This window comes from Diabrotica virgifera, chromosome 9, assembly GCF_917563875.1.
Source record: "Diabrotica virgifera virgifera chromosome 9, PGI_DIABVI_V3a".
Lineage (NCBI taxonomy): Eukaryota > Metazoa > Arthropoda > Insecta > Coleoptera > Chrysomelidae > Diabrotica > Diabrotica virgifera.
In genome coordinates this window covers 97,364,990-97,384,284 of record NC_065451.1, presented here as the reverse complement: position 1 = coordinate 97,384,284, position 19,295 = coordinate 97,364,990, and the positions used below count along the sequence as shown (strand labels likewise).

The 19,295-nt window shown below is 31.9% G+C and overlaps 1 protein-coding gene across 1 annotated transcript; it reads right to left on the bottom strand.

Moving 5' to 3' along the window:
- Positions 1–1,366: 1,366 nt before the first annotated feature.
- On the bottom strand, positions 1,367–13,015 carry LOC126891159 (uncharacterized). The gene is made up of 2 exons (XM_050660341.1): positions 12,955–13,015; positions 1,367–3,975 (listed from the first exon to the last, which is right to left on the bottom strand). The coding sequence occupies exons 1-2, from the start codon at positions 13,013–13,015 to the stop codon at positions 1,367–1,369; spliced, it is 2,670 nt and encodes an 889-aa protein (XP_050516298.1).
- Between the last annotated feature and the right edge of the window lie 6,280 nt (positions 13,016–19,295).

Genomic DNA, 19,295 nt, shown 5'->3' with positions numbered 1-19,295 from the left:
TGTTCGTGGAATAGGGTGTAGTTAAAATACCTATGTTAATTTTTTTTGTCTTTAACATTTTCAAATTTTGAGAGTAGTCAATCGAGATCGACAAAAAGTATGAATGTTGTCCTGAAGCTATTTTCTTGCGGCATCTTATGCAATTTATTATTTTAGTTGGAAATATGCCACAAGTTAAGGTTTGAAATTAAAATTATTTGACGTATCGACTTCGGAAATCCTTATGAAAAGTCAAAACATTAATAATTTGTTCAATTTATTAGTGTTTTGTATTTTAATAAGGATTTCCAAAGTGCAAATCGAAACGCCAAATAAATTTAATTTCAAACCTTAAATTCGGGATGATTCGGGATACTTAGTTATAGGAAGAAGGCAAAGGAAAGGAAGTATTATAATTAATTTTGCACATTAAAATTTTTTGCAATTTACTATTTTAGTTGGAAATAAGACATAATTTAAGTCTGACATTAAATTTATTTGACGTTTCGATTTCCATTCAGGGAATCCTTATTAAAATACAAAATATTAATAAATTGAATTAAATAAATTCAATCATTTCTTAATATTTCGTATTTTGATAAGGATTTCCGAAGTGGAAATCGAAACGTCAAATAAATTTAATTACAAAATTAAATTTGAAATTAAATTTATTTGACGTTTCGACTTCGGAAATCCTTATCAAAGTACAAAACATTAATAAACTGTTATTTATTAGTGTTTTGTATTTTGATCACGATTTTCAAAGTAGAAATCGAAACTTGAAATAAATTTAATTTCATACCTTAAATTCGGGATGATTCGGGATACTTAGTTATAGGAAGAAGGCAAAGGAAAGGAAGTATTATAATTAATTTTGCACATTAATATTTTTTGCAATTTACTATTTTAGTTGGAAATAAGACATAATTTAAGTCTGACATTAAATTTATTTGACGTTTCGATTTCCATTCAGGGAATCCTTATTAAAATACAAAATATTAATAAATTGAATTAAATAAATTCAGTCATTTCTTAATATTCTGTATTTTGATAAGGATTTCCGAAGTGGAAATCGAAACGTCAAATAAATTTAATTTCAAATTTAAATTATGGCTTATCTCCAACTAAAATTGTAAATTGCAAAAAATATTAATGTGCAAAATTAATCATAAACTTACTTCTTACTTTTGCATTCTTCCTATAACTAAGTACCTATATGATTTTATTGAAACAGCCTTTAATAATAATTAAAAAAAATTTATTTGAATCTTATAAAACACACTTTGAAATAAAAATTAACTATTATACAAATCAGAAAAAAATATAGTATAAAGTAAATATAAAAAAGTAAGCTTACAGGAAAGAAAATCAAAACAATTTCATCAAATCATGGCTTTCTTGAATACTGATTTTGGATAAAAACTTTAATTTTTAACCAACTTTTATTTCTGAAAGTGTCTGGATATTTTTCAATTAAATCTTCACATTCTCTCCTGTTTGGAGCTTTTCTTTTTTTGATATTCTTTGCAAAAAATCTTTTAGCAAAAACTTTTTGATCCTCGGTCCATGGGACTAACGTCCTTTTTTTAGTGGTTGACGTGACAATGGCATTTTTAACATTTTGTGGTTTCGATTTCTCAGCTTCTACTACCACTACATCTTCTTGGAAATTTTCGTATTCCTTGTCTTCTGGTTCGTTTGTTTCAGTCATTATATTTTCATCCATATTTAGTTGAATATCGTCAAGGCTTTTGCCTTTAAATGACTCACCACTTCCAGTTTCCATAACCAATAAAAGTTTTGCTAACTTGGCAGTTTGGTAAACATCATCTGGTAACCTATAGGATCCTCTGTGGACACCTACTGTATGACCCATGAATAATGCAAGTTGTTCAATATCGGCTTCCGTCATATTAAATGATTGACTTATTGTAGCCAAGTGTTTCCTTAGTCTGGTTGATGAAATAGCGTCAGGATTTTTGGCTCCTGATAATCGGGCATATTTTCTTAAGATTTTATATCCACTTATCTCATTCCTAGAATTTGGTTTTCCAAACAAAAAAATATTTTCTTCAGGAACGATATTTGGTCTGGCTCTTATCAATAAATTAATATTAGATTGTACATCTTTACTGAATAACACAGGTACACCCCTATGTCTTTTTCCTCGTATCACAACTCTCTTGAAAGTTTTGAGTAAAATTTGTTCAGATGGGCTGGTAATGAGCGAAAATTCTTCATACGTACTTTTATCATTAGTACAACTTAAATATGTATCCAACTTCATTCTTTGAAGTTCTCCTGGGCGCCTTCGGTTCAGTAGAAGAACTTGGCAATATGATGTTTCGAGTAGGGTATTGTATGCGGATACTTTGTTGGTATTAACTTGAAGTTCAGCCGCTGCTTTTTTAGACAAGTCTATCAAAAAATCTTTCATGATTTTGAGATCATTTGCTAAAGGGACAATTGTAATCTTGTTCCACCTCTTTAGATTTAAATTGTTGGCTGCTTGACTGGATATCTCATATCTCCAATTCGTAGTGAATAAGTGGAGCATTGTTCTAAGCTGCGCTTCCGCTTCTGCGGCTGTAATGGATTCGTAGTTTGCTTTTTTCTTAATAACAAAGTTAATGGCAATGTCACAGCATTGTTTAAAAGAATTTACTATATTCATAGCATAGGAAGGAGCATCAAAGCTGTCATTTGAAGATTTATATCCTGAGGCAATTTGTGTTGCCTGAACAATATTATCAAAATATTTAGGCTGTAATGCATCAAACAATGATTTTATTTCAGGATTTATTTTTTTAAGTTCAATAAGTATCCTGGCTAACTCCCTCATTTTCCGTGACGTCACTGTGGCAAAATGATGTTCTCTATGTACTCGCAAAAAGCGAGAGCCAAAAGCGCAAATTAAAGCATCTGTCTTTGCTTCTAGAGATATCTTGTCTGCGCGCATACGTGGAAAAATTTCTCGTTTCAATCTTTCATCAACTTTGATGTGACTTGCCAATACATTTTGACCAATACTTTGCGCTGGCCCTGATTTTCCTGAGCATTTTTTTCTATGTCGGTACAATAACTTCGAAGAGAAATACCCTAAGCAATTATCACATGGTAACGAAGATCTGCCCAGAACCGTGGATCTTCTTACTTTTCTTGGCCCATCATCTTCATGTTTGAGATAGTTTCCTTTGTTTCTTAATTTCGCCAGTAAACGCTTTCTTTCTAAACTGTTCACCGGTTTAGAATTTAGTTGAATGACACCTAGTTCAGCTGAATGATGCACAGTTACGTGTCGTGCAAAATTGGTAACATCAGTTTCGCAGTAGTAACAAAAATTTTTCAGTTTTTTAGTTTTGCCTTTACTTTGAATCACAACTTGTGATTGAATTGGCGCTGCATAATTTTCACAGCTATCATCACTATCGCTTTTTGAGGGATCTCCTTGTAGTTGGTTTGATGAAGCATTATCCTCCTTGATGGAACAACTTTTTTTAGTTTTGCCTTTACTTTGAATTACATCTTGTGATTGATTTGCCACTGCATAATTTTCACAGCTATCATCACTATCGCTTTTTGAGGGATCTCCTTGTAGTTGATTTGATGAAACATTATCCTCCTTGATGGAACAACTTTTTTTGGTTTTGCCTTTACTTTGAATCACATCTTGTGATTGATTTGCAGCTGCATAGTTTTCATAGCTATCATCACTATCGCTTTTTGAGGGATCTTCTTGTAGTTGATTTGATGAAGCAATATACTCCTTCATGATACTATTTTTTTTAGTTTTACCTTTACTTTGAATCACTTGTGATTGATTTGCCGCTGCATAGTTTTTCCAGCTATCACCACTATCATTTTTTGATGGATATCCTTCTAGTTCCTTTGGTGAAACATCTTCCTTGATGGTACAACTTTTTAAAACAATATCTGGGATGGCATTTCCTTCTTTTTCCAATTTGTAATTAATAGAAGTAGAAGGTTTATCCTTATCTGCAAAATGAAAGAAAAAAACCTATGAATATCAAAAAAATAATAGGACTTGAATTTTACAAAAACAAAGCAAATGAAGTTTAATAATTGATCAGAAACATTTAATTAATACTCAAAATATTTCATCCTAAATTAAAACTAATCTGAAAACTAAAACATTGAAAAAATTTGTATGTTTACATAAATTTTCCACAAATTAAATTTAAATATCCATGAAGACAAATAAAATAACTTAGTACTGCCTGCAAAAAGTAGACTAAAAGTATTATATTTTAATTCTAATCAATCTGCCAATGATTATGGGAGTTAATTAGCTCTTCCATCGTGTGCGACGTTATTTCCTGTTGAAAGCCCGTATAAACCTACCAAGGTACCAAGAGTAGAATTAGAACGGCTTAGAAATGATAGTAAGTATCGGAACCGGACCGTTATTCAAGAAACGAAAAAAGACAAAGGGCCACAACAGTGGTTAGGCGAATACCTCCTCATATACAGCAAAGTTCCCAAGAATAATAGAGCGAAGAAAGGTAAAGGTCTAATAATAAGATAAGAACTAGAGAATAGAATCGAACATGTAGAATAAGTCTCAGATCGAATGCTGTTGGTCTATCTAAAACCAGAACAACAACGACCATAAACCATAAGTGTATACGGACATTAGAACTGAAAACCAACATAATATAATATACCATAGTTAAATTTTATGAAGATCCCCAAAAGGTGGTAGATACAATACCAAAAACATCTGATTTATATATCATGGGGGACATGAATGCAAAAATTGGCAACGACAATACTAGTCATAAAGCAAAAATTTAAAAAGTATATAAAATTAAAATTAGAATCCCCCTATGAACTTCTACGTCCAGAATTGATACAGAACTAATAATACATATTTCAATCACAAAGACCAATACGGGTATCCTTTACTAACACACGGGGCCAATGACTGACTACATTCTTACAAACAGAAGTAAACATTATAAACAAGAATTGTATGAAAAATGATCAAACAACAGAAATATCTAAGGACCAGGATTGAAATAGCAAGAAATGCGTTAGAAAAAATTAAAACAACTCTCTGCAACAAAGACCTTAGATTAGAACTGAGAGTAAGGGTCGCCCGATAGTAAGAGCTTTGAGATGCAACGTGTTCTCGATATGGACTTGAAATCTGGACATTGAAGCAAGAACACATAATAATAAGCTACAGTCATTTAAAATGTGGTGTTAAAGAAGGATAGTTAGAATAGCATTGACATGAGTGTTAGAATCAGCAAAGAATGCGAAATAATAAAGACAATAAAAATAAGAAAGTTACAATATCTGGGATACATAATGAAGGGAAAACGATATAAAATTCTAAGACTGATAATACAGGGACAGATAAGAGGCGGAAGGTGTATAGGAAGAAGGAGAGCGTCATGGTTAAAGCATTTGAGGGACTGATTTAAACACAGTTCTACAGAATTCTTCAGAGCAGCGGTAAATAGAGTAGGGATAGTGATGATGATATCCAACCTCTGATTGAGAGAAGACACTTAAAGAAGAAGATTGTATGAAAAGGAACCAAGCAAAAGCTAATTTTGGGATTAATTTATTTTAATATGATGAAATAATATGAGAAAACCACCAAAATTAGAAATCAAAATTATGTAATATGAAAAAATTGTATGATCATCCGACAAAAAGCTATATCAAAGTAGGCTAGACCTGGAAAAACTAATCACGTGGAAAGAAGATATTGAAATTGGTTGGAGAAAAATAAAACTAACATAATAACAAAATAAACAAAAACATAAAATAAAATGCATCCCTTCTGGTTCTCAAAAGGTAAAAGTAAAATGCCAAGAAAAAATAATATTTATCTGAAATATAAAGGAGGTCATTCCTGGAAGTCGAAAGTAAATAAGGTGTAAAATTAGCTCTCATAAAAATCAAAATATCAGTAGTATAAAAAAATAATAAAATTTTAAAAACCAGACAAATAGTTAAATGAAAGTGTAGTCAAAGACACAACGCAACAGACTAAAAAACTGTAAGTTAATGCATGCCTTTGATTACTTACATTCCATAAAATCAAAAATTCAGCAATATTTTAACATACTATCAAAAACAAATTAAAATAAACCCCAAAAAGAAGCTAGTTGAAACAATAAGGATACGGGTATTTACCTACAATCCCACTAGAATGAACAATACAACGAGTAAACGTGAACATGATAATTCATTTGACGAAGAGGAAGTATTTCAGAAAAGTTAGTCGACCATAAGAACGCCCCAAAAAGACAACAAAGAAAAACAAGAAATGAATAAAACATAGAAAATGTTAGCAGAACTACATAAGGAGATTAAAAAAGAAATAAATAGCTTAAAATAGAAATGAAAGAGGAAAATATGGAGAAAAGAAATACAGACCAAAAGAACTAAAAGAGGAAATTAAACTAAATAATGAAAAAATAAAAAACTGAAATACAAAGAATGAAAAATGACTGGACCAAGAAAAGATAAGACTTGATAGAAGGAAATGAATTGATTAAAAAAGAAAAAAAAAGATACGAGAAGATATAATAGAACGATCGATCCAACGAACAATAGAAATAATGGATGAAGACAAAAGGAAAAATAATTTATTTATTCTTCTTCTTTTGGTGCCTATTCGTTTCGAATATTAAAACAACCATCGTACGGAACAAGAACAAACTAAAGAATGTTGAACCCGAGAAAATATGGATAACAGAGGACCTCACAAAAGGAGAGAGAGAGAGAGAGAGAGAGAGAGAGAGAGAGAGAGAGAGAGAGAGAGAGAGAGAGAGAGAGAGAGAGAGAGGAAAAATCAAATCGTTGACACAAAGCAAGGGAGATGGTAGATAAAGAAAAAACAGTGAAAATTGGGTACTACAAAATTACAGTGGACACAAATTTACAAATCAAAGTATGGAAGACAAACATACGTTTGTAGAGGAGGACAAAAATGGAAAAGTTTTATAGATTACACAGTTTATACGAAAAATGTAGAAGATAAAATACATTATGTCGTAACAGAATAAGAATAGGAATCGGAATTACCTACACAGCATAGGATGGTTAGGAGGTGGAAAGAAAATATTAACAAAGAATAAAAGTCAATTAGCTCAAATTAGAACATTACAAAATAGAAACAAATCGAAGATTCATACAAATAGAAATCCAAAAGGCACTGGAAGAAAGATTGAACGCCTTTAAAGTAGTGATAAAGTCTACAGCAACAGGAATATGTGGAATCAGAAAACATAATTAACACCATAAAATAGCGAGGTAGTGGAACAATAAGGCAGCAGTCAAGAAAAAGAAAATAGCATGGAAAAAATACATTGAAACCGAGCTGGAAGAAGATAAAGAAGAATATAAAAACCTGAGACGAGTAGCGAAAAGCATCATAAGGCAGTCCAAAGCAAAGACGTAAGAGCAGTTTGGAGAATAATTACAGAAAAACTGTGTAACAAATAATAAAAACTTTTGGACAACAATCAGACATATTAGGAAGAAAAACATAAAATAAATAATTGCAGTAAAGGATACAACAATTCAAACTTAGCCAAATGCAGAATATATAGCTATGTAAAGTATGGAAATAATACTACGAAAATAAATTTAGAAATGAACCAGTACACAACAGATATTAAACATATCAAGATAAAGAGAAGAAAGAATTAGAGCCAATAAGTAGAGAAGAATACAGAACAGAAGTACTAAGTACTAAGGAGAGTACAGAACAGCAGAGAGATATATATTGGATTCCATCAAAATAAGAAAACTTCAATACTTGGGTTATATAACACGTGGTGGCAGATATGAACTCCTAAAATTAATTATGCGGGGAAAGATTCAAGGAAGGCGCAGCATAGGTAGGAGAAAAATGTCCTGGCTGAGGAATCTCAGAGAATGGTTTGGATGCAGCTCAACTGAACTCTTTCGGGCTGTAGTGTCAAAAGTGAGAATAGCAATGATGAAGAAGTAGAGAAGAGGTAATACAGGAAGTATCAATGTTGTTCTGAAGCTATTTCCTTCTGGCATTTTTGTAAACAACTATTCCAAATGGGAAATAAGGCACAATATAATTAAAATAAAAATGATTTTATTAACGTTTCGACGTTCACATCGTATGTGAATGTGGACGTTGAAACGTTAATAAAATCATTTTTGTTTTAGTTAAAGTGTGCCTTATTTCCCATTGAGAATAGTTGATTAGGAAGTATTAAGCATAAAAACAGGTAAAGCTGGAGGGGATGATGACATAGACCCGGAAATGGTAAAATACATGGGAGAAGAAGGGATTTCTGGCTATGGAAAATATACAAAGAGGCATGGAAAAAGCAACAAATCCCACAAGGCTGTCAAAGAAACCTTGTAGTGCCAATATACAAAAACGGAGAACAGGTAAACTCCGAAAAATATAGAGCAATATGTTTGTTATCGGTATGTTTTACACGAAAATAGTAGAAAAGACACTAAGACAAGAGGTAGAAAAAGAACTGGGAAAAGAACAAGCAAAGTTTAGACCAGAAAGACAAACAAACGATAATAGAAAAACATCATTAGAAATATAATAGAAAGAAGTATTGACTCGGATGGAAAGCTCATTATGGCGTTCATAGATCTAACATCAGCATTCGACTCTATAGAAAGAAAATTGCTTGCAGAAAATGAAAGTACCAATTACGCTGATATAAATGATTGAAAATATTTACAGAGTATTAAAAGGGCATGTACAGATAACAAGAGAAAGATCTGAAAAATTCGGAAAGAGGTATCTTATAGCAGATTCCATGACCAAAATTCAAAAACTTATAAACATATGGACAGAGAAAATAGAGAAATTAATAATGGAAACTAACATCTAGGAAAGTAAAATAATGGTGATCGGTGAATAGGAAGAAAATAAAATAAATATATAATGCAAAAATACTCAACTGGAAATAGTTACCACATATGTGTACCACATATCTTGGAAGTATAATTACCAATTTACTATTTCGACAACGGCCTCCGAAGTGGAAGTCGAAAGTCAATAAAATCATTTTTCAAGTTAAATTGTGGCTTAATTAGAATAGTAAATTACATAAATGCCACAAAGCCATAGCATCAGAACAAGAATAATTACCAATGATGGGTAGACCTCGAAGTAACAAACAGAACAAAAAAAAATTAAAACTATACTACGAACTAGCACTAGTTCTGAGAAAGAAAGAATTGTCCCCAGAAACAAAAATCAAAAAATATATATATATATATATATATATATATATATGTAATAGGATTGTGATACCAATGATAGGTACATACGAGTGAAAATTGGACTTTTCAAAAAAAAAAAACATAATGGTAGGATAAACTCAATGGAGATGAGACATCTACGAGCTATAGTTGGAAAGACCAAATGGTATAGATTTATAGTATATAAAGAAATGAGACAAGAGAAAATATGAGGGATAACCAAGCAGGAACCAATAATGAACAACATAGTAAAGAGACAATTAAACTGGTATGGATATCTGATGAGAATGAAACACAGTAGTAGACCAACGAGAAAAATTCACGAGACAAGAAATATCACAAAACCGAAAAAAGCTTACAGAGAAAAAAATGGATGCGGGAAAGATTAAACAGAAGACGCTTGGAGAAATGAAAATAATAGCACAAGACAAAAAAGAATAGAAGAGATGGGAGGGTATGTAGCTAAACTAAACAGAAATCTGACACCTGAAAGAGTATAAAGAAGGGGAGAAAGAAGGAAAGAAATGTAAATTTGAAACAACGCAAGAGACTTATGAATCGGAAAGCAGAAAACCAAAACAGAACAGAATGAAATATGAAAGACAATAAGAGGACAACGAATACAATAAAAATGAGTTAATACAAGTCACATCTACAAAATAATAAACATAGTATAAACAAAATATTGTATCACTTTAAATTAGCCCTGAAAAAATCTCTAAGGCAGTAGTAGAAAAGTAGAAGAAAATAATACACACAGCAAAGCAAGAATTGATGAGTACTGAATTACTTCTACTCCTATATAAAAGAAGAACGTAAACATGGACAATATAAAACAATAACACATCACATACGTAGTAAAATAAAAATGGAAAACAAAACAAAAAAAAAAAGATATGATTTTATTAGCCTTGAAGAAAGCTTTAAAGCAAATAGATGGGAGGGAAATACAATATGTAAAACATAGAGAGATGCAAGATAAAATCAAGCAACTTATAAATAAAAGAATATACAAAAGTAAATCCGAAAAATACAAAGCAATTAATAACGCACCCAATATATAGCAAAAGAGTGGCGAAAAAAAATTACATAAATGGAACAAATTCTATATGATGTAAATTCAACGAGAAAGAGAAAAACATCCGGTCTAGACTAGCTATCATCGAAAGTCCTTATTGATGAAGAGCATATTCATATATTTATAAAAATATATTTAACAACATTTATGAATCAGGAACTATACCACAGAAAAGGCTGATATCACCCTTTGTAACCATACCGAAAAAAAAAAATGATCTAAATACTACCAAGAAAGAAATTATAAATTTGTGCTTTATTGAATATCAATTTGATAAAGTTCGCAATGCTCATCTGAAATAATAATTGAGACCATGAGAGCAAGAGTGGTCTAACTGATAAGAACATTACTTTAAATAATCAAAGAAAATGATCAAATCTAACAATGTCCGATTGTTTTAGTAATAGTAATTGTACGTTGACCAAGAATCATTCTTGGTCAACATACAATTAATAAAATAATCGGACATTGATAGCTTCTGATCATTTTCTTTGATTATGTAAAGTAATATTCTTATAAGTTAGGCCACCCTGGCGCTCATGGCCTCAATTTTTATTGAGAAAAAACCTGGTTACAAGAGATATCAACATTATTTCCAATCTCTATTGTGGTTAAAGAGCTATAGGATAAATAGATAGAAAGAATACTGAAGTTAAAAAAATAACAGTTGTGTGCTCTCGCTAATCCGTTTTAACATATACTCGGAAGACATTTTGAACAAAGCTTTGGATTTTCTGAGTTATCGCATTAAAGTTCAAACAACAATCTGAGATACGTAGACGACAGAGTACTAATAGCGGAATCGCTTGAAGACCTACAGGCCTTTGTTAATGTAAATTGTATTAGTGAAGAATTTGGTCCTTCCTTAAACACGAACAAAATTAAATTTGTCCTTGCAACAAAATCGGTCAGAAGTACCGAAAATATATGCATACTATACATACATCAAAAGCTGATTGCAAGAGCGACAAAATACAACTATTTAGGTATTATTTTAACCAAGCTGTTGAAAACTTTCAAAAAATGAAGATTAGCATTAAAAGGTCTCAGGGACATTTATAAAACTTGAAAGTTTTCTACAGTCTAGATTTAAGTCTAGAATTAATTACACGGCATATGATATGATATGTGATGTACTGCGGCGTGAAATCTAGGACACTAAAGAAGACGTTAACATTATAACATTAACAAAATAGAAACATTTGAGTTCTGGTTGTATCGGAGAATATTATCTACGAATTATTACGAATTTCATGGATACATAGAATGACCAATACAGAGGTGTCAGGGTTATTAAAATTGATAAAGAGATTATAATAACTATTAAAAAGAGATACTACAGTTACAGTACTTTGGACACATTATGAGAGTGAGCCGGTATAAGCGGCTTCAACTCATAATGCAAAATAAAATCAGCCGAAGGAGATCAACAGCACCACGGTAAAGACATTCATGTCTGAGAAATCTGCTTGATGGTTGAACACCTTGTTGTCCAAAGTAGAGTACAAATAGCCTCGATTTAATATTAGAAGCACTTAAAATTGAAAACCAAATAATAGAACAAGTAATGCAGTAAAAATATTAGGGAATAAACTATTGGGCGATAATAACATTGCAGAGGAAGTAAACATTAAGAAAACCAAAGTACCTCACTGAAAAACCAAAACATACCTCAACTTTGCACAATAAACGGGCTTATTTTAGAACAAGTCAGTAAATAGCAGGAGTGTTGGATAGATAGCAGCCTCAATTTTGATCTAGAAATAAGAGAATAGAACAGGCCAGAAAATCGTTCGAAAAAATCGAAAGACTGCTGAATGTAACTCGAAATTCGACTACGTTTATCGAAATGCTACGTCTGGTCGTCGACTCTTCTGTATGCAGTTGAAACGTGGACCCTTAAAATATCAACTGTAAATAAATTGGAGGCCTTTGAAATGCGGATGTGGATCTACCGGAGAATCCTTAAAATTTCATGGACATTGCATACCTCAAACGAAAAATTGCCCCATAGAATAGGTAAAGAACGAGAAACATCAGACCTAGCCAACATACTGAGAAATAATAAGTACCAATATGCTCAACTAATAGTGAAGGGAAAGATCGAGAAAAAGAGAGGAGTAGAAAGGAAAAGACTATTGAAATAATCTGACACACAAATAAACACAGATAAACACACAAATAGGTAATCTGACCTGTCATGACATATTCAGCAAAAACACTATTAGGCAGATAAATGGGCAATGAGATTAGAAACCTATTCCAAAAAAAAAACAGCATGGAACAGGTACATCAGCAAAATGGAAGAGAACAGCATAGTTAGAATAGTGCAATGTGCTTAGAAAAAAGCATAGATTCACCACGAAAGAGACGGGATAGGCACTTTGCCCATATAAAAGAAGAAGAATTCTAATTACAATTTAAAAAAATCGTCATTATACATTAATCAGAAATATTCTTAAAAATATATATTACTTATTATAATGAATAATATTATATTAAATTAAGTTAAATTTGCTGTTATTAACCTACCTATTTCTTAAATAAATTTTAAATGCAATTTTTTTGTAGAAGTCATATTATAAGTGTTTGTTTAAAATTGTATCAACTAATAGACTACTCAAATAAAATATGATATTACTTACCTTGAACTTGAACGACTTTTGCCGCTTTTAAAAGCGCGTAGCCTCGTTTGGAAGTGTCCATTACTTAATTGAAATGCGAACAATCAATTATTTTGAAACTAATCACACAAAAAAATTTATTCTTCTTAACGAGAGTTGGACTTTAAATTTAAATAAAATGAACCCGAAATTGCGGCTGGCTAATATTTATAGGGTCATATATTGTTTCGGGGTTTCCTCTACCTTTTGAAAAATCACAGAATTACAAATCTTCGGGGATTTCACTATTAAAAACTAATTTTTAAATAGTGCACAATTGCGAATCTTCCTTTCCTTTTAAAACTAATTTTTAAAATGTACATAGGTAATTGCAAATCTACAGGGATTTCCCTAGAAGTTGAGTTGGTTGAGGTAATTAAATGTATTACAATGTATTTATTATAAAAACGTCGTAAAATTACTACTGCAATTTTTTTGAGGGTAACAGAAATAAAACATAATTTTTTGTTATTAGTCCAATCTTTCAAGGTAAAATATTGTAAAACTTCAAAATTCTAAAGAACCCGAAACATGTCATATGCGAAACAAAAAAAAGTTTGTTAGGGAGTAGCAATCCTTCTCGCCAGTGAAACAATATAACCTTTAAATAACTCCAATTTGATAAAGTTTGAAATTATTATTCTTCAAGTTATTAATGTACAAATTCACCATTTTTTATGTTTATTGCGGCTATAAAACCCAAGTTACAACCTGATGAAGGTAAGAGTTTAATTTGAATTAACCTTCAATGAAAACGTTTATCATTAAATAACGTAATAATTATTTTACTAACAAGTGCAGAAAGTCATACTTTTCCGCACGCGACTGCAGTTTGCCGAACGACGCGAAGCGGGAGTTCGGCAAGCAGTCGAGTGCGGAAAAGAGACTTTCTGCAAGAGTTAGGAACAATTTTTTTCTAAGAGTCTTTAAAAAATTACCAAATCTAATCAATTAATTTAATTAATATGAAAATACATACACAAATTAATTCTTTGACAAGGTTGTCAAAACCAAACTTTCAATATAATTAGTTAGCATGACGACGATCTTGGTTTCCATGACGATGACTCAAAACGACTGTTATTGTCTACCGATTTGACTTTCGAATATTATGTCAAAATAATTTTATTTCATCGAATTGTCGCGTTAATTTCATTAAAACAGGAACACAATAAGATATATTTGAAATAAATTAGTAAATAATATCTAAATATTAGTTTATTGCATGTATTATAATTACTTTAAGGCCATATTAACATATCTAAATTAACACGCGTGCGGAAAAGTAAAAACCGCGTGCGGAAAAGTAACACGCGTGCGGAAAAGTGAAACTTTCTAAACTAAAATGCGTGCGCGAAAGTAGACATTTTTGCACTCTCGTAGAATAAAATAGTTGTATCAAAAAAATGCTTACAATGTTTTTAAAAGTATTTTAATGAAATCTTTAAACTGAGCTAAACCATAAGTAATTTGGATGAAAACACTACGAGTTTACAAAGACGCTTATCTCATTAAAGAAAAACGAAAAAAATAAGTAATTAAGTTGTTGGCTTTTCCACAAAAATGAAAATTAATTTGCCTAAATTTAAAATAAACAAGTTAATATTTAATTACATTTTGAAGTTTAATAAAGTTTTTGAAGTTTTTCTAAATTAGTGTGAAACTAAAAGAGTTATGGAATATGTGCACGAATACAAAGATATAGTGGATCCCAAACCCTTTTTTCAGTGCGTCATTAATTTTGATATATTGGGATTTTAAGAATGTCGCAAGTCATTACATGAATTTTTAGTTAAATCTGATAGTTGTCAGAATATACTCGTATTTATATTTATATAAACATCAATATTTATACAAATATTTGAAAGAATATTAATATTTAAAATATTTTGCAGTAAAAATAAATAAAAATTAAATCAAATTTCGCTATACAATGTCCGAATATACCAATGACATAAAATATTTATACTTACGTCGCTGAAAAATACTAACCTAGAAATTGCAATTGCCATTTTACCATATGATATTGTGAAAATACTGTGACGATAGATTACTTTTGTGTCAAATTATCTTTATTCGCATCATTGATTGGTTATCTATTTAGAGTATTGTAATCGCCAACCAACTATACATCTATAAGTATAAGTCCGTTTTAATGTGCAATTACTCGTCAAGGAATACATAATTTTCTAAGTTAAATGTATAATAATCACTAAACTTGGCTCTCAATGGAAGTAAAGCTTTTTATACTAGGTAGGTATGTAGGCTGGTCATGGGCAGTGTCTTTTATTACCAGCTGGGAAATATAACGTCATGCATCTTGGAGTTTCACAGCTTTTCCCGAAGTTGACAGTTGGCATTGAAGTTCTGCAACTCAGCCAAACTTCCTTTGAAAGTCGGATTCCAACACTTGTGCATCTTAAATAGCGGTCAGTATTGTATGGGCCAGTGAGTAGTCATCTATAAGTGGCAGATCTTGGTTTTCTTCAGTGACAACATCATGTTTTGCTCTATTGGTACCTCCATAGGCATTTATGGATTCATCAAACATGAGGTTACATACTTCTTGGACTTGGTTTATTTCCACTTCTTCACCTTTGACGTGGTCTCTTTGAATTGACGCCAGCCGGTTGTTGTGTAGATACTATCATCCGCCTTCCCATCGGAATTTTGCTTATTCGGTAGATAACGTCGTTAATCTACTCCATACTTAAGGACGGACCTTGTCAGACCTTGGGAGATTGTCAGACCTTGGGAGAACAACTCGGTTCGGTTTACGAATCTCCATTCTTCTTCGCAATCCATTCACATAAACTTCACCAGCTACGTCTTATCCATCGACATCCAAACTCTAAATCACAAGGTACTCACATCTGTAAGTCATTGCGAAGAACGGAAGTTACGGATATCAATTTCGCTGCTGATTGGACAATATATTTATTAAATGCTTCTCAACTGCCCTATTTATTCGCTCTACCATTCCATCCGATTTACGAGTAATAGCCTGTAGTTTTTATGTTCTTTAGTGAAGTAATTCAATACGATCAATATACAGCGTGTCTACTTGAGTTGGAAACATATGGGAAACTTTTTTATTATTAATTTTACGAAAAAAAGTTATTCTTTATAAAAAGTTCTGCATGCCCCAAAACCTAAAATTCAATCATCAGATATCAAATTTTCTGAATATTATACGAGGTATGTCAAAAAATATGAATTTCGTTCAAGAGTAAAGTACCTTTATTTCTCTCAATATCGAAAATGCTTATTCTGAAAAGTTGTTTGGAAATAAAAACTAAGCTCAAATATGCAATTACATGCTTCTAATTGGAAAAAAATATTTTCCAAATTTTTCTCAAATTTATTGATACTAACTTCGTTTTGATTCATTACACATACGATAACTCTTATTATTACTTTTACGAAAAAAAGGTATTCTTTATAAAAAGCTCTGTAGGTCATAAGGCCGAAGATGCAACCAACAGATATCACATTTTATTAATTTTATACGAGTTATGTCAAAAAATATGAATTTCACTCAAGAGTAAAGTACCTTTATTTTTCACAATATTGAAAACAGTTATTAAAAAAGTTGTTTAGAACTAAAAACTATGTGTCAATATGCAATTACATCCTTCTAATTGAAATACTGTGAAATATAAAGGTGCTATAATATTGAGCGAATTTCATATTTTTTGACACACCTCGTATAAAATTAATAAAAGTTGATATATCATGGTTGTGTCTTAGATTTTAGACCATGCAAAGCTTTTTACGAAGAATAACTTTTTTTCGTAAAATGAATAATAAATGAGTTATCATATTTGTAATAATTAAAAACAATGTTGGGTATCCTTAAATTTGAGAAAAAATTTTTTTTCAATAAGAAGCATGTAATTGCATATTTGATCTTAGTTTTTAATTCCAAACAACTTTTTATCATAAGAATTTTCGATATTGAGAGAAATAAAGGTACTTTACCCTTGACCGAAATTCATATTTTTTGACATACCTCGTATAATATTCAGAAAATTTGATAGCTGATGATTGAATCTTAGGTTTTGGGGCATGCAGAACTTTTTATAAAGAATAACTTTTTTTCGTAAAATTAATAATAAAAAAGTTTCCCATATGTTTCCAACTCAAGTAGACACGCTGTACATATATCTGCTTGCATCCATTTTCGTTTTCTTTTGCTTTCTCTCAAACGGACATCTAACATTGTATTGCCTCGTAGGAGCCTTCCTTTTCGATAAGTTCCAGTACTCGTGGCACGTTAGTACATTCCTTACACCATTTCTTTACATCGTCGAAACTATTGATATAATTAAACCGTTCCCGCATTCTCTGAAGGGTTTTATTTACTAGAAATGTCTTCATGATGGACTGTCATGTAACATGTAACTAACGAAATACTTCGGCTCTTCTCTGCTCTTGGTAATCATCAATTGTGTTCTCCTCGCTATACCATCATCATTTTCCAGTACTCGTTTAAGCAAGCTGTTTTTCATTATAAAGGAGTTCCACAGGGCCCAACACCTCTTAACTACTTGAGCTTGATATTTCTTGACAAGATGGTTGACGATTTTCTTCTTTCAATTTAAGAATTTTCTGTAAAATTGGATCTTTCCCTTGTTCGACCCTGATCTTAGTAGGCGTCCACTCGTCGTCGACCACCGTTGTTTTTAGCTGTACTCCTTTCTTTGATTATGTTTTGTTGCAATGGGTACGGACTCTGCTGGGTACTAACTTCTAGAAAGAGAATCGGCGTTCCTGTGACTAATTCCTGCCCGATGCTCAATTTTGAAATTGTATCTTGGAGTCGTTCAATCCATGTGACCTTCTGGGATCTTAAACTGCCTTAACCTAAGTGGTTGAGGCATGGTCGGTTCGGATTAGAAACTTCCTTCCTTAGAGGTATTGATAGAAGTATTCTACTGATTTCACTACTTCTAGAAATTCATTTTTCGTGACACAATACTCTCGCTGGGGTTTTGAAAGCACTTTACTAAAATATCCAAAAATACGTTTCTGTCCCTTTGATCTGAGATAGCACTCTGCAAATTCATATTTTACTTGCATCTGTAATCTGTATCTAAGATAAACTCTCCTCCTGACAGTGGATACTCTTTTAATGCTGTTGTGATTAAATACTTCATTAAGGTTTCGAAAGGAAATTTGGCAGTCTCCATCCCAATTGCATCTCCAACTTTTTAATGAACCTTAGATAGTAAGTATATAGTCAAATAAAACTTCTCATTTGATGTTTGTCAGTGGGTTCTAGTCATTCCTTAATGGAATCAATTTTTCCCTTATTCACAGCCACTACTTCTTTGCTGACTATATGACCTAGATAATTGACTTTACTTTGAAATAACTGGCCCTTGTTGGGGTTTAACATCAATAGGGAAGCTTTCAGTCGATTAAAAACGTCTTCTAAATTCTTCAAAAGAGTCTCCACGAAGACAATTGCGTCGTCACAAAATACCAGGCACGTTTTCCAAGATAACCCTGTCAACAGGTTTTACGTAAAGCTCTCAAAATGCCGCAGGAGTATTACAGAGTCCAAATATCATAACGTTGAATTGCCACAATCCGGATATTGTGGTAAAGGCTATCTTTTCCTTATCCACTGGGTCTATTTCTACCTACCAATATCAAGACTTTAAGTCCAACGTAGAAAATAATTTTCTTCCAGCCAATACATCCAACGTATCATTGATTCGTGTTATAGGGACAGCTTCTCAAACATACGGTGATAATTGGCGATTTTGTCCACTCGCGTAGAAAAATAAGTGGAAGCGCATTCAGTGAATTGTGTTTCTGTTGAATGCGCTTCTTAGGTGGAGCCTAATATCAATGGGCCAAGTAGTATGACCGTATATTTGACAAACTGTAACTATCCTTTTGGTAATATTGTTTAACAAACGGTAATCCACACAGAACCTCGTAGTTCCGCCTTTCTTCTTGACCATAACTAACGGAGAGATCCCTGGCCTGGTAGAAAGTTCTATCACTCCGACTTTCTTCATTGCCTGAACAATACTTTCACTTTCCTCTGTTTGACGTAAAACAGTTCTGAGCTGTTTGACGAATTGGTTTAGCGTTACAAGTATTACTTTTATGTTTAACAAGGGTAGTTCTTCCTGCCTTTCCTCCTTCTGGTTCAAGGATGCAATGTTATCGCCAAAGAAATTCCCTTAATCTCTTTTTCTCCAAATAATTTATAGACTGACCAGCAACTGCAACCATTTGGTCGAACCTCTCGTTATAACTAGTCGATGTTGTCATCTCACAAATTGTGGGCGTCACATCTACACAGA